Here is a 13,236-nt window from a genome sequence, read left to right as displayed (position 1 = left end):
GGGAGGCGGAGCCAGGAGAGGAGGAGAGCAGAGCCCAAGAGAGAGGAAGCTCTTAGGCTAGCCTCCTTGGCAAAACTTCCATAAACACCACCACTGCCACAACTACCACCACCACAACCAAAGAGGGCCTGTCTTCAATAAGGCGAAGTTGAAGTCTGACGCTGGGGTTGTATTCTGACATCCACACACTCATACCCGCATTCGTGTGCAATCTGTACACACTCACAAATAATAAACATAAAAGAACTGGTTATTATGGAATAAACTAGTTTGTATTTGCTGATTTACAAAAAATAAAAATAAAGAAGGTTTGTTACGCAAATAAGCTGATGAGAGAAGCATTGAGCCTATTTAAGATACATCTGTTTTCAAGCAATTTAAAAAGCATAGTAGGAGTGTCATTAGCATATTAACGGGGTGTTAATTACAAAAGAGTCTTTTAAAGCAGGTTTTATAAAATCCCCACTTAGTAACCATTAGCTTACAGTACTCGAAACACAAACTATTCACGTGTGTTACTTAGAAGTAATAAAATTGTAATTTAAAAGTAATCTGCCAACTTGTCACGAATTTAAACTGATTTTCCTCTCAATTGATCCAAATGAGTGAGGTTCTGCTATAATTATATATAATGCTGGTAATAATGAGGCTGATTATCAATCTTTCCCTGCTTTTCACCATTCCATCATTACAGGGTTTCAGAGCGGGAGTGGAAGGAGTCAGGAGGGGTGGGGGTGGGGAGGGAAAGTGGAGGGAAGAGAAAAGACAGAAAAAAGTATTCCCCTCCCCCTACCCCCCCATTCCCCCCCTCCACCCCCTGTCCCTGCTTCAAGCACTGGAAGAAGCCTCTTCCTGAACTGTCTGCGCTCACCAGAACTGCCCTCAGTGGCTGGGAAAGGCTGGCTGCCTTTGCACTTTGCAGCTGATCCTAGCTCTCCAATGAAAGGTTGTGCTGGCCAGGGGCCCTACAGAAAAAACAAACAAACAAAGAAACAGTTGGGGTTTGCACTCTGAAGGGCTTAGTCAGGAGCAGGAGAGTCCTGTTAGAAGGATTCAGGGTCAAGATCCCAAGAGGGGCCAAGAGCTGAATCAGGAAGAAACAAATGGGAAGGATTGTCTCAGGAAATCGCTAGAAACTAGCCTTGTCCGACCAGCATTAAAGCCAAGCCCTGCTGCTCTCCTTAGTCTCAAATGCCTTACTCCCTTACGTAAGTTGTTTGATGCCACTGTCTCTCAGGTCTTAGAGCCCCACAAGCAGGGACAATGAGATTACCAGCTTCATATATTACACACATGCATGAGAGTATCATAACGGCGGCCATTGGTCCACCCAATGAATATTGGCTAGTAAAAAAAAAATTTAACTACAAGCTTTTAAGTGCTGTTGGCATGAGGTGACTTAATGTATGTAAAGTGTTGAGAACTCTGTCTGGCTCATGGCAATTCCTCAATAATATTAGTTAATAATTGTCATTCAGGAGAGGAGACAACACAAAAGTGTCAATTAAAGCCTTTCATATGGCAGTCCCCTGCCGAACTCTCTCAGCAGCCTGCCTGTGTATTCAGAGCCAAGTAGGGGAAAGATGTGTAAGTTTTCCTTAAACAAAGAACAAGCCAGGCATCGAACATTCTAATTGTCAGCTTAGGCACAATATCCTTCTACTGGATGAAGGGAAGGAGGCTTGGGTATGGGATTGCTCCCCCACCGTGGGAGAAATCAGAGTGGGACAGTGTCCCGGGATGCTCCCCCCTCACGCCGACTTATTGTGGAGAATCCAGTTCTGAGAAGCTGCCTCCTTCCCCATGGGTGGGCGTTAGCTTTTATCAATGGCTCATGACAAGTGTCCTTGCCCTCCTGAAGAGGGTTGCCAGTGGGAAAACAAACTCTCCATCCTGGCACAGCAGCAAAGGGGTGGACATGCCAAGCCATTTGCTCCCTTGTCTGGCCAGTCAGAAAGACTACAGGCTTGACATTTCACTCTCATTGGCTGAGGACCGGTTGCTAAGCAACTGCTTACCTTGGTAAGAATTCTGTAAGTCCCAGTACTTCTTTCTCTCTTCTCCTCCTCAATCAGTATGTCTTTTTCTCTTTTCCCCTTCTCTCTGTTTTCTATTCCTTTCCCTCATTCTTTTTCCCTCTTTCTCTCTGTCCTTTACACACACACACCCACACACCCACACACACGCACACACACACACACTTCATTTGCTGTTCAGAGATTCCACAGATTTTGGGTTTGATAACTGTCTGGAACATTGATTTCCCATTCAAGTCATTTGTGTAGATGAATTCTACATCTAGTTATGCATAATAATTAACAAAAGTTTCACTGTACAATCATTAGTCAACAGATCATATTTGAGCGCAGTGCTAGGAACCATGATGGTAGGTTTATAACAGGGGTGTCCGAATGTCTGACGTTGTGGCATGATATTGGGGTCTACAGATGTGTTGGGGCACATTCATGGCTAGTCCGGGATGCATGTCACCCACCCTGGCTGGGCAAGCAAAGGGGTGCCGGACCACTGGTCACCAGGAATTCTGAAGAGAAGTCGTCAAAGAGGATCTGTGTGTCAGGATGAACTGTGAGACAATATGAGGGAACCTAAGGGAAGCACTGGGGTAGAGGGGGGTGACAGAGGAACACTTTGGGCTGTTTATGAGCCAGTCATTCAGAAGAGTCAATATTTAAAAACCCTGGTGTGCTTGTATCAGTGCTACCAATAGAAACCCTTACCTAAGCATTCACTAACTGGATTGGACTAATTAATTTTTCAGGACTAGATACTGACCCCAAGTCTTTGTGCACCATAGGCAAGTCCTCCCACCTAGTCACATCCCCAGCCTTTTGATCTTCACAGCGCTAATCTTCTGTGGCTCTCGCTTGTCACACAGTCCCGTCTTCATACTCCCTACAGTGTAATGAGCCTTCCGGGTGGTGCCACTGCACCATGGATCCCCGGCACTCTTTCTAGTTCTCTGAGGCAGGTGTGGTTGTCTCAGTCCACCCAGTTCAACAGAGAAGTCCAACAGGACTTAGGTTCTAAGAAGAGGAGGAGACACAGGAAGCAAAGCAGGCACACCCGGAGGACACAGCAAGAAGGTTCCCTCCAGACTGAGGAGAATGGACTCCGCACGCAGCAGCAAAGTGATGGTGGACTTTCAGTGTCCAAAACCCTGATGAAGAAAGGGTTTAAGAAAACAAAAGTCTCCATGGCCTGGAGGTGAACCTAGGGCATTTTTTCCACATCATAGCTTGTGTCTCCTTTACAGGATTGTACCCAAATGTCATCGATGTCATAACATACGTAGACTTTGGAAAGCAATGGTGTTCTTTCGGTGTTCTATAGATGCTTGTCACAGTTTTGGCTCCTGATAATACTCAGCGTTTCAAGCTATACTCATTAGACAGCTTGAAGGCCAGACAAGGACAAGTTGGTGATAGCAGGGCTCCCACAGCCAGTGGTTAAGCTAAGACCGTTCCAGACTACTGTCGCCTATCTTTTCTCTCTAGTGCCTGAAAGCTGTGCTCTTGGCATCACTCACAGAACAGAGATAGCTGGAAGGACCATAAAGTTACAAGTACCATCTCCTTGCTGGGAGAAACGAGGCCCACAGAAAGAAAGCACTTTCCCCTGGTCTACTGTCAGGAAGGAAGGGGACCTCTGGAGGAATTTCCATTAGATAAGTCATTTTATTAAAAAGCTGCTGATTGAAGAAAGAAAAATGAACTCTGTAGAGTAGTTTAAGGGCATTTTCAAGATGCAGGATCAGGGAGCCAGCAAGGCAGACAGGAGGTAAAGACAGGGTCCTCAAACAAAGTGAACCAAAGGCAGCAACTGTTCCAGCTTGTCCCTGCTGCCATAACAAGGTACTTCACATGGGCTAATTTATAAATAATGACTTTTTTTTTTTTTGCTTGTAATTCTTGAGGCTTCAAAGTCCAAGATCAAAGCTCCGACAGATTCAGTGTCTGTGGAGGGCTGGCTTTCTACTCTCACCATGGCATTTGTTGTAAATTCTGATCCTTTCATGATGGGATGAGTGGGAAAGACACAAATGCTGTCTCCTCACGTGCAGAGAAGATTTGGAAGGCCTCGTAGCATTCTGACACTTCTTTTAGAAGGGCATTGATCTATTTATGATGGTGTACCCTGAGGCTCCCTTCGCCTCCTCAAACCTTGGGTTCGAGTTCCAAAACGAGTTGTGGAGTGTCATACACACATTCAACCCATAGCAGAGTCCAGTATCTTTGCTAAAAATCAAAGCCACCATTGCTAAGAACCACTAGGTCATCATGAGGGACAGAGCTCCAAACCATTTGTGAAAGATGCATTTGTCTCTTTGAATTTGATTTCATTTTTGAAAATCTGGTTATGAATTGTGTACCCCTTCTGGGTTCATTGGCACATCAGAAGTTAGCCACATTAAAATTTAAAAGTAGAAATAATATTTATTTATTTGCTTGTGTGAGAGTATGTTTGTGTGTGTGTGTGTGTGTGTGTGTGTGTGTGTTTATCTTGTAACATACATGTGACATGACATATGTGGGAGATCAGAAATGGCCTACAGGAGTTAGATCTCTCCTATTCTGTGAGTCCTAGACAAAGTACCTGTGCCATCAGGTTTGGCAGCAAGTACCCCTACCCAATGGGCCATCTTGCTGGCCTTGTACCCGTCTAAGACAGTTAAAAACTGGGCATGAATGCACTGTTTTATCCTATATTAACAAAGAACCTTGCTCACCACTTCAGTTCATAATCGAATTGCCTTCATTTTTACTACAGGTAATAACAATATGCTTCAACCTTCAAACTGATTGCATGTTACCATCTCAGTTTATCTATAAAACAACGTATACATTCTTTAGTATCTATTTTTATGCTTCTATGCAATCAATCTTTCTCTCTTCCTTTCTCTTCCCTTCCTCTTCCTTCCTTCCTACCTTCCTTCCTCCCTTCTTCCCCCTCTCCCTCCTTCCCTCCCTTCCTTCTAAATACAATATACTTTGTATTTGGTGTATTGTTCCTTGGCTCATTTCCATGACAAAGAACCTGGGAAGAAGCAACTTAAGGGAAAAAGGTTTTATTTTGGCTCACAGTTTGGAGGATACGGTCCATCATGGTAGGGAAGATGGTGCAGCAGGGCTAGCCTCTGTCTGTGGTGTGGGGCTGCAGCAGGGCTAGCCTCTGTGGTATGGGGCTGTCTGCTCATATCTAAGCAGATCAGAAAGCAGAGAAAGAAATGCCAGCACCCATCTGGTATTGTCATTTACCCCCTTTCATTCAGTTCAGAACCCCCATCAGTGGGGTGATGACAGCTACATTCAGGGCAAGTTTTTCCTGCTCAACTAAACCTCTCTGGAAACATACTTGTCCAGGTGCATCTCCTATGTGAATCTAAATCGAAGTCAAGTTGACAATGAAGATTAGCCATTAGGACTGGTATTTCTCTAAGATCAATTTACTGCTTTTAAAAAAGTTTAAATAGTTCCTTTCAGAATGATACATTCAGATAAAAGTGAATGTTGGGCCCAGGTGTGGGTGAGTGTGTGGTCTTGAATTTGTTTGCATGAAACAGTTTTCCATGTTTAATTTTTTTTTAACCTTTCTTTCTTGTATAGGTGTGTGTGTGGGCATGCATGTGTGTGTGGGCATGCATGTGTGTGTGTGTGTGTGTGTGTGTGTGTGTGTGTGTGTGTGTGTGTAGATGTATAAACGCACACGCCACAGTGCATGTACATTGTCAGAGCACAGTTTGTGGGAGCCAGTTCTTTCCTTTTACTATGTGGGTCCCAGGGCTTGAACTCCAGTCTCTAGACCTGGCAGTTGGTGCCTTTACCCACCAAGCCATCTTGCCAGCTCTAGAGTAACCCCTTTGCTCATATAGACCTTCACTAAGGAAGCAGAAGGGCCGAGAGGTGCTGCAGGTGCACACTTTCTTAGTGGCTCTTTAAGACCAAGTCTACAGTTAATTTCTCACACCCCTTGCTCGACCCCAGCACTTTAATGGAGAAGGGTGTTTCCTGCCTCCCAGTCCTAGCACTTACTGTTCAGAACCCTGTCTACCTCATGTAGAGTGTAATTCATGGGAGGGGTTGGCATTGGGCAGCTTCTCCTGCAGGCCATACGCTGACCACTCAATTCTCTCATTTTCTATCCTCTGTCCCTGTATACAAGATGCTGCATGGCTGAACTAAGGGCAGTGACTTTGCACATTTCTTTGCATCTGTCCTTTTATATAGACTGCTGAGAAGTCCAGGGCCACAGTCAGGGGGGCGCTGCCCTTGATGTGTCTCTAGACTCTTTTGCAGAGACTGCGGTTTCTAACTCCACTGGTGAGAATGTCCCATGGTGGGCTCTCAAGATGACAGGAAAGCACCCATTCCTCTCTTGTGTCTTGTGTTGTCTACTAGCTACAAGGAACATGGGTTCAACTGAGCTAACAAACTAGTTTATGATAATCTCTTGGTCACTGCTTCCGTGCTCCTAGAACCTCTCCCCACAGGCGCTAGTGACATAGCACCCTGTCCCCAGGTGAAAGTGCTGTCTACAAGGCTGTGTGCACTTGTCTCCCCAGCCTTCCTGGGGCCTGGTGCCCACAAAGCCACTTCAGTCATCCCAGTTTGCATATGGGTGAATGGATTTTAGCCTTGCCCCAGCTCTCTGTAAGAGCTTCAAGTAGGGAATCTTCGTGAAGCTCGGGCACCTGTTCACCCTGCTCTTCACATGGGCATTAGCTTGCTTTTCCTGACTGACTGGTCCAGGACACAGTCACAGAGGCCTGAGACCTTGTGAGCCATGACATGGTCATATCTATCCATGCACTTTGTCTATCTGAGCAGCTAGCATTTATAAGAAGTAGCCAAAAGGAGGAGAAGCCCCCAGGGAACAAAACTAGGGGTATGCTGTGCCTCTGCCTCCACAGGGGCCCTAACTTTGCTTCCTTAGCCTCTTCACATCCTATGATTTTTTTTTTCCACAGGCTCCCCTGGCCACACTGGCTCCACAGCCATGAGCCCGTCGGCGGCCTTGTCCACAGGGAAGCCAATGGACAGCCACTCCAGCTACACAGACACTCCTGTGAGTGCCCCGCGGACGCTGAGTGCCGTGGGAACCCCCCTCAATGCTCTCGGCTCTCCGTATCGAGTCATCACTTCCGCCATGGGTCCCCCCTCAGGAGCATTGGCAGCCCCTCCAGGAATCAACTTGGTGGCCCCACCCAGCTCTCAGGTAGGTGGCGTTTCTCTCCAAGGCTAGTATAGCCATCTTCAAGGCTGGAGGCTGCTCCTAGAGTAGACCACACGCCAGACTAAGAGCTTGAGCTGGAGCCATAGGCAAGCATGCTCAGTGTGGCCTTGCTGAAGTGTTTAGATTTGCTCTGTAGCCTGCTCTCCTTCCAGGACCTCACTGTCTGTGCTTAGGATGGTTGAGAACCAATGATATAAGGGGTGGGAGAAATGGCTCTGCCAGTAAAGTGCTTGCCATACAAGCATGAGGAACCGAGTTCAGATCCGCGGCCCCCACAAAAAAAGCAGGGCATGGCAGGATACACCTGTGATCCAAGTGTTGGGAAGGTGGAGACAGGAGGACTCATGAAGGCTTCTTGGTCCCTCATGTCAACTTCTGGCCTCAAGACATATGTGCACACATACATGCGTGCTTATGTACACACAGAGGGGTACCTAGGCAATGAGATACCATATGTTTTGTTAAAGGGAACACAGAAACGATCAGGGCACGTCTTTGCTAAGTATTTTCAACTAAGAGGGGAAATAGGCAGGCATAGCACACAGACAAATCTAGAACTAGGTGTATATACATACATGGTGTGTGAGAGACAAACAGAAGCCAAGGAGAAACCTTGACCTGAATTCCGAGTGTCTTCTGATGCCATGGAGAAAAGGGGTCTGCATAGCAGAGCTACTGCTTTGTGGAGCCCCAGATGGCCTGGCCTTCTAAGAGTCATGGTTTCCTCCTTTTGGAGTGACGGGCTGCTGCTACAATAATGCTATATGAAAATATTATCACTGGCATGCTCCGTGATTAAGAGCACTTATTGCTGGGTGGTGGAGGTGAGACATGTCTTTAATCCCAGCACTTGGGAGACAGAGGCAGGTGGATCTCTGTGAGTTAGGGCCAGCCTGGTCTATAAAGCAAGTTCCAGGACAGCCAAGGCTGTTACACAGAGAAACTCTGTCTCAACAAACAAAACAAAACAAAACAAAACACAAAACCACCACCATCAATGAAAACAACACCAAAAAACCCCTACACACAAAAAAAAAACCAAAAAGCAACAAAACAAAACAAAACAAAAAACAGGCCTGAGTTTGGCTCCTGGTGCTCAAATGGTGGTTCACAATTGCCTGTAATTGCCATTCCAGAGGATCTAACACCCTCTCTGGCCTCTGCAGACACTGCACACATGTGAAGTGGATGTACACAGGCAGATAAAGCACACGCGCACACACACACACACACACACATGCACACACATGCACATGCAGACACATGCATGCATGCACACACACATGCACACACATGACAAAAGTTAATAAAAATTCTTTAAAGAAAAACAATTCCTGTCATCAAAAGCTTACAAAAATGAGTATCTACCTTCTGCTCATAATGCCCATGTTTCAGAGCGGCCTAACAGCTAGTCCCTTGTCTTAGGCTGAGGGATCAAGAGCTAACCAGGAAATAGTTGTGCATAGCCTTTCCCATGAGTGCTGTCTTAGACTCTTTTCCTGTTGCTGTGGCAAAATTCTCTGACGGAAACGACTTATGGGAGGAAGGGTTTGTTCTGGCTCACAGTTCTGGGTGATAGTCTATCTTTGTGGGAAGCTGAGATGCTGGCCACATTCCAGCCATGGTTAAGAAGCTGAGAGCCACACGGCCTTTGCACTAGCCCTTAGCTTGCTTTTTCCACTATTACATAGTCCAGTGACCCCTGACTAGGGGGACAGTGCCACCCACGGGGACCAGGGCTTTCCATATCAAGGAACACAAGCAAGATGATCCCTCATAGGCACACGGCCAAAGAAAACTACAGAGATGATTCTGTCACTGGTGGGGAAATAGGCTGTGCCTATTCTAGCGGGAAGTGTACTGCAAAGGAGCAGCACAAGGATGTGGGGCACTAGAAGGAGAAGATTTAGGAACAAAAATCCCACTTGTTGTACTGTCCTTTCTCTCTGTAAACAGCCAGGACGCCCCGCTCCATTCTTCTGCATACTTGCGGGTGGGGGTAGCATTGATAGACTGTTCGATGCTCAGTTTGTCTGCATAAACATTATTATGAACATTTCCATGACAGCGTTCCTGATGAGGCTAACATTTATACCCTCCTCATAGGTGGAATGGATAAGCCAGTGTACCTACCCTAGGACAGACAGTTTCCATCCAATCACCTGAAGGTCAGATTAGGATTAAAAAGCTGGAAATCCAAATGATTAAGGAAGAACTCTTCTTCCAGATGGCTCCCAGTCCTACAGCCTAGGAGGACAGTGTGTGTGTGTGTGTGTGTGTGTGTGTGTGTGTGTGTGTTTGTGCGTGCGTGCATGTGAGTGCAGACTGTATGTGTGTGCACATGCGTGTGTACTCATTCCTGCTGGTGGGTGAGTGTGGCAGAGGCAGTCCAGAAGTCAGCTTTGTGTTTCTTTCTCAAAGATTTATTTATTTATTATTATGTATACAATGCTCTGCCTGCATGTACACCTGCAGGCCAGAAGAGGGCATCGGATCACATTATAGATGGTTGTGAGGCGCCATGTGGTTGCTGGGAATTGAACTCATGACCTCTGGAAGAGCAGTCAGTGCTCCCAACTGCTGGGCCATCTCTCCAGCCCCGTGTTTCTTTCTCAATCATTTCTCAACCTTACTTTCTGAGACAGTGTCTTTCACTGAACCTGAAGTGCCACTCTAAGCTAGGCTAGCTGCTCAGTGAGTCCCTAGGATCAGTCAGTCCATCTTCATCCCTAGCCTGGAGAAAGGGGTGTCAGATGAACTCCATCCTATCTGCCAGCTATGTGAGTATTGGGGACCCAAACCCATGCTTGTACCACCAGCACCTCTCCACTAAACCATCTGTCGCATCCTGGGCCTGTTTGTATGTAATATTTTCCTGCCTTTGGTCTTGAGCTGACACACTGGCTTTTTCTGGTCCTCAGACTATAGCATGTCCATCCTTGGAGTTCATTTGCCATCTTACTATGGAGATCCTGCGACTGGTCAGTCTTCAGAACCATGTAGAAACATTTCTTATACCACGTTACCCTGACACCCAGGAAATCTTGTATGGTTGGGTGTTGTTTACATCGTGCAGAGAAATCACAGCGTGTTGTGTGAACAACACATACAAGAGCAAAACCCAAGAGGAGCCCAAGTTGCCCAATCATGGGTGCTAGGGCCTTAGGCTTCAGGTGGCAGTTGGAATGTGGAATAATATGTGTGCCATTTCCCGCCTTTCAGAATGAGTGTGGGTTTGTTCACTTTCTTTTCTAGAAGCACATTCAAGGAAGGGAAGACAAACAAAGCCTGGTAGTTAGAAGGATGCATTATGGTATATGGGTGAATGTTGGGGTTTGCAAAGGGTATTACCATTCATTTAAATAAATGAGTTGTAGTGGCTCATACCTATAATCTTAATGCTTGGGAGTCTGAAGCCGAAAGAGCCCTACAAGTTCAAAGCCAGCCAGGGAAGCTATATACTGAGTTCAAGGCCAGCCGGGGAAGCTACATACTGAGTTCAAGGCCAGCCGGGGAAGCTATATACTGAGTTCAAGGCCAGCCTGAACTACAGAATGAAAACCTGTCTCAGAGAAAACAAGAACATGGGCTGAAAGAAAGCAGAGTTGGTAAAATGCTTGCGGCACAAGAATCACGACCTGAACGCGCCCAAACCCACAGATAAAGCTGGGGGTGCACTGCAGAGGTAGAGATGGGTGGGTCCCTGCGTCTCGGTGGCTGACTGATCTAGCCACACCAGTGAACTCGAGGCCCCAGAGAGAGCCTGCCTCCAAAAACAAGGCAGACAGCTACTGAGCAATAAATACTCTGTAAGGCTGACTTCTGGTCTCCACATATAGGAACACACACACACACACACACACACACACACACACACATGCTCACGCACGCGCATGAATACATGCACACAATTAGAAAGTTCATGAATAAATACATTCATAAGTAAAAGCTGTTTGTGAGGCACTATTATGCATGAGTGCTATTTGACACCACCTTGGTTTGGGGGTGCAAAAGTGCTATAAATTTGGCTGAGCATTCAAAACAGATTTTAGAAAAACTCTAAGGGATAAACAAGGTAATTAAAAATAACAATCATTGTATCTATGAAGACATATAATCAGGGTAAGTTGGGAGAGTGACAGGACCTGAGGGTAGGAAGCAGGCAGCCACCATCTCCCCGAGGCTGCTTTTAGCAATCACCACGGAGTCTCCTGACTAAGCCAAACCTGGCCAAATAAATTCATCTCCACAGGCGTGTGTCAGGGCCGCTATTCCTGGACCATATGCCTGTACAGAGGGATCGGGGTTGAAAGGTCAGCTGAAAGCTTCGGTCCTGGCCAACTGGGCTGTGTGCAGAGGCTGGGCCAAGTTTGGCTTTGGTAGCTATATTAAGCTTGCCAAGTGCTGGTGAAGCAGCCTCGGACTGCGAGCTGCGCTCTGGGCTTGAGCCTCCGAACCACACGCAACAGAACTTTGCCCAGGTGACGCGCTCCTAAAGGCTTCAGTCTTAGCCACGGGGACTTAGACTCTGAGGCCTTGGGCAGGGACTGTTCCTACATCCTGCCTTCTCTGCTCAGCACTGGGTCTGTGAGAGCTCGCCATGGAAGCAGGCTCTTTTGGTGACCTGTGAGTACAGCTCGGGAGTGTTGGGGGCGGGGGGGGGGGCGAGAGGAAGTGCTCCATGTGGAAGGGCAGACAGGGTCTCCCGCTCTGCTCTGTTACTCCTCTCTGTGAACTCCTCTGAGTGCACTCTGGGTTTTTGATCTTGAGGGCCAAGGAGAAGTGAGCTGGCACGGAGCGGCAGGGACCGTGTGACCTTTCACAAAGCACTTTAGCTGATTTCTGTTTGAGTTTCATTTTCTCTACTGTGGGGCACAAATGCTTGCCCTGATTTTCCTAAAGAGATTTTAATGAACGTCAAAGGAAGTGTGGATTTGAAAAATGCTTCTTGAGGTCTGTAATGCCCTGTGGTAGCCAGAGGATATTGTTGTTGTTGTTATTATTATTCCTGCATGATATATATTGTACACCAAACTGATTCTTGATTCAGGTATACCATGTTGCTGAAAGATTCTAGAGAAGTTTGTCTTAACCAATATTCACAGGATCATGCCCAATTCTAGGGGCTAAAGAATATACACATACACATGCACACAATATTTAAATATATGAAAGAATCATATGCACACATTATGTAAAATACATATACAAGTCATATAGATGACATATAGCATATGATTATATAATATATGATTCAGCCCCTTTTGAGAGCATCTTAGTAGAGAGAATAATTTCTAGACACCAGATATACAGTTGGTACCTGAACACTGCATGTAGTCATTTAGGCTACATATTTCACTGTGTGTGTTCACACATGTGCACATGTGTGTTTGCAAAATGCTGTATATTGGTCAGTATAGTTCTGTCAGGAAGACTCTGAAAAGGTCCTACAAATATCCGGAGTCTCCCTCCTCTCTCTCCCCTGATGACCTGGATGCTACCCCTATTGACTTTATTTTTTCTTTGCTTAGTAATTTATCGACAACTGAGTTCTTACCCTCTCAAATGTTTGCATTTTTATAGCAAGTATTTTCACAAAATTGAAAACATTGTAGTTGGAATAGACCCAAAGATTATCTAATCTGATGAGAAAGAGACATCCAACTATAAGATCTTCAAAACAAAGGCATTGCATTCAAGAGTCTAATAATATCCATGTACATTAAAAAAAAAGAATTGGTTAGCTGGGCATAGTGGTGCTCACCTGCAATACCAGTGCTTGGAAGCCAGAGGCAGGAGCATCACTTCAGAGCTAGCCTGGGCTACAGAATGAGACTCTGTCTCAAGAAACAAATAACATTTGGTGAAGTATGTTCAGAGTATAAGAAACCTCAACTTCTTCATAGCTAGGGAACACATGTGCGCGCACGCACACACACACACACACACACACACACACACACACACACACACACACAATTTGGA

General features: G+C 46.0%; 1 protein-coding gene across 2 annotated transcripts in view; it reads left to right on the top strand.

Moving 5' to 3' along the window:
- Nucleotides 1–13,236, top strand: part of RXRG (retinoid X receptor gamma) — a 41,984-nt gene that overhangs the window by 7,805 nt on the left and 20,943 nt on the right. The window contains exon 2 of one of the 2 annotated variants that reach the window (XM_084776717.1): nucleotides 6,986–7,233. In XM_084776717.1, coding sequence (XP_084632843.1) covers nucleotides 6,986–7,233 — 248 coding nt within the window. Of the gene's footprint in view, nucleotides 1–6,985; nucleotides 7,234–11,655; nucleotides 11,878–13,236 lie in introns of those variants that run through there. The other variant, XM_084776719.1, reaches the window with a different exon arrangement.

Source organism: Acomys minous, assembly GCF_964271855.1.
Source record: "Acomys minous genome assembly, chromosome: 1".
In the NCBI taxonomy this organism is placed as follows: domain Eukaryota; kingdom Metazoa; phylum Chordata; class Mammalia; order Rodentia; family Muridae; genus Acomys; species Acomys minous.
The sequence above is the reverse complement of the archived record's forward strand: the minus strand, read 5'-3'. Positions and strand labels throughout refer to the sequence as shown.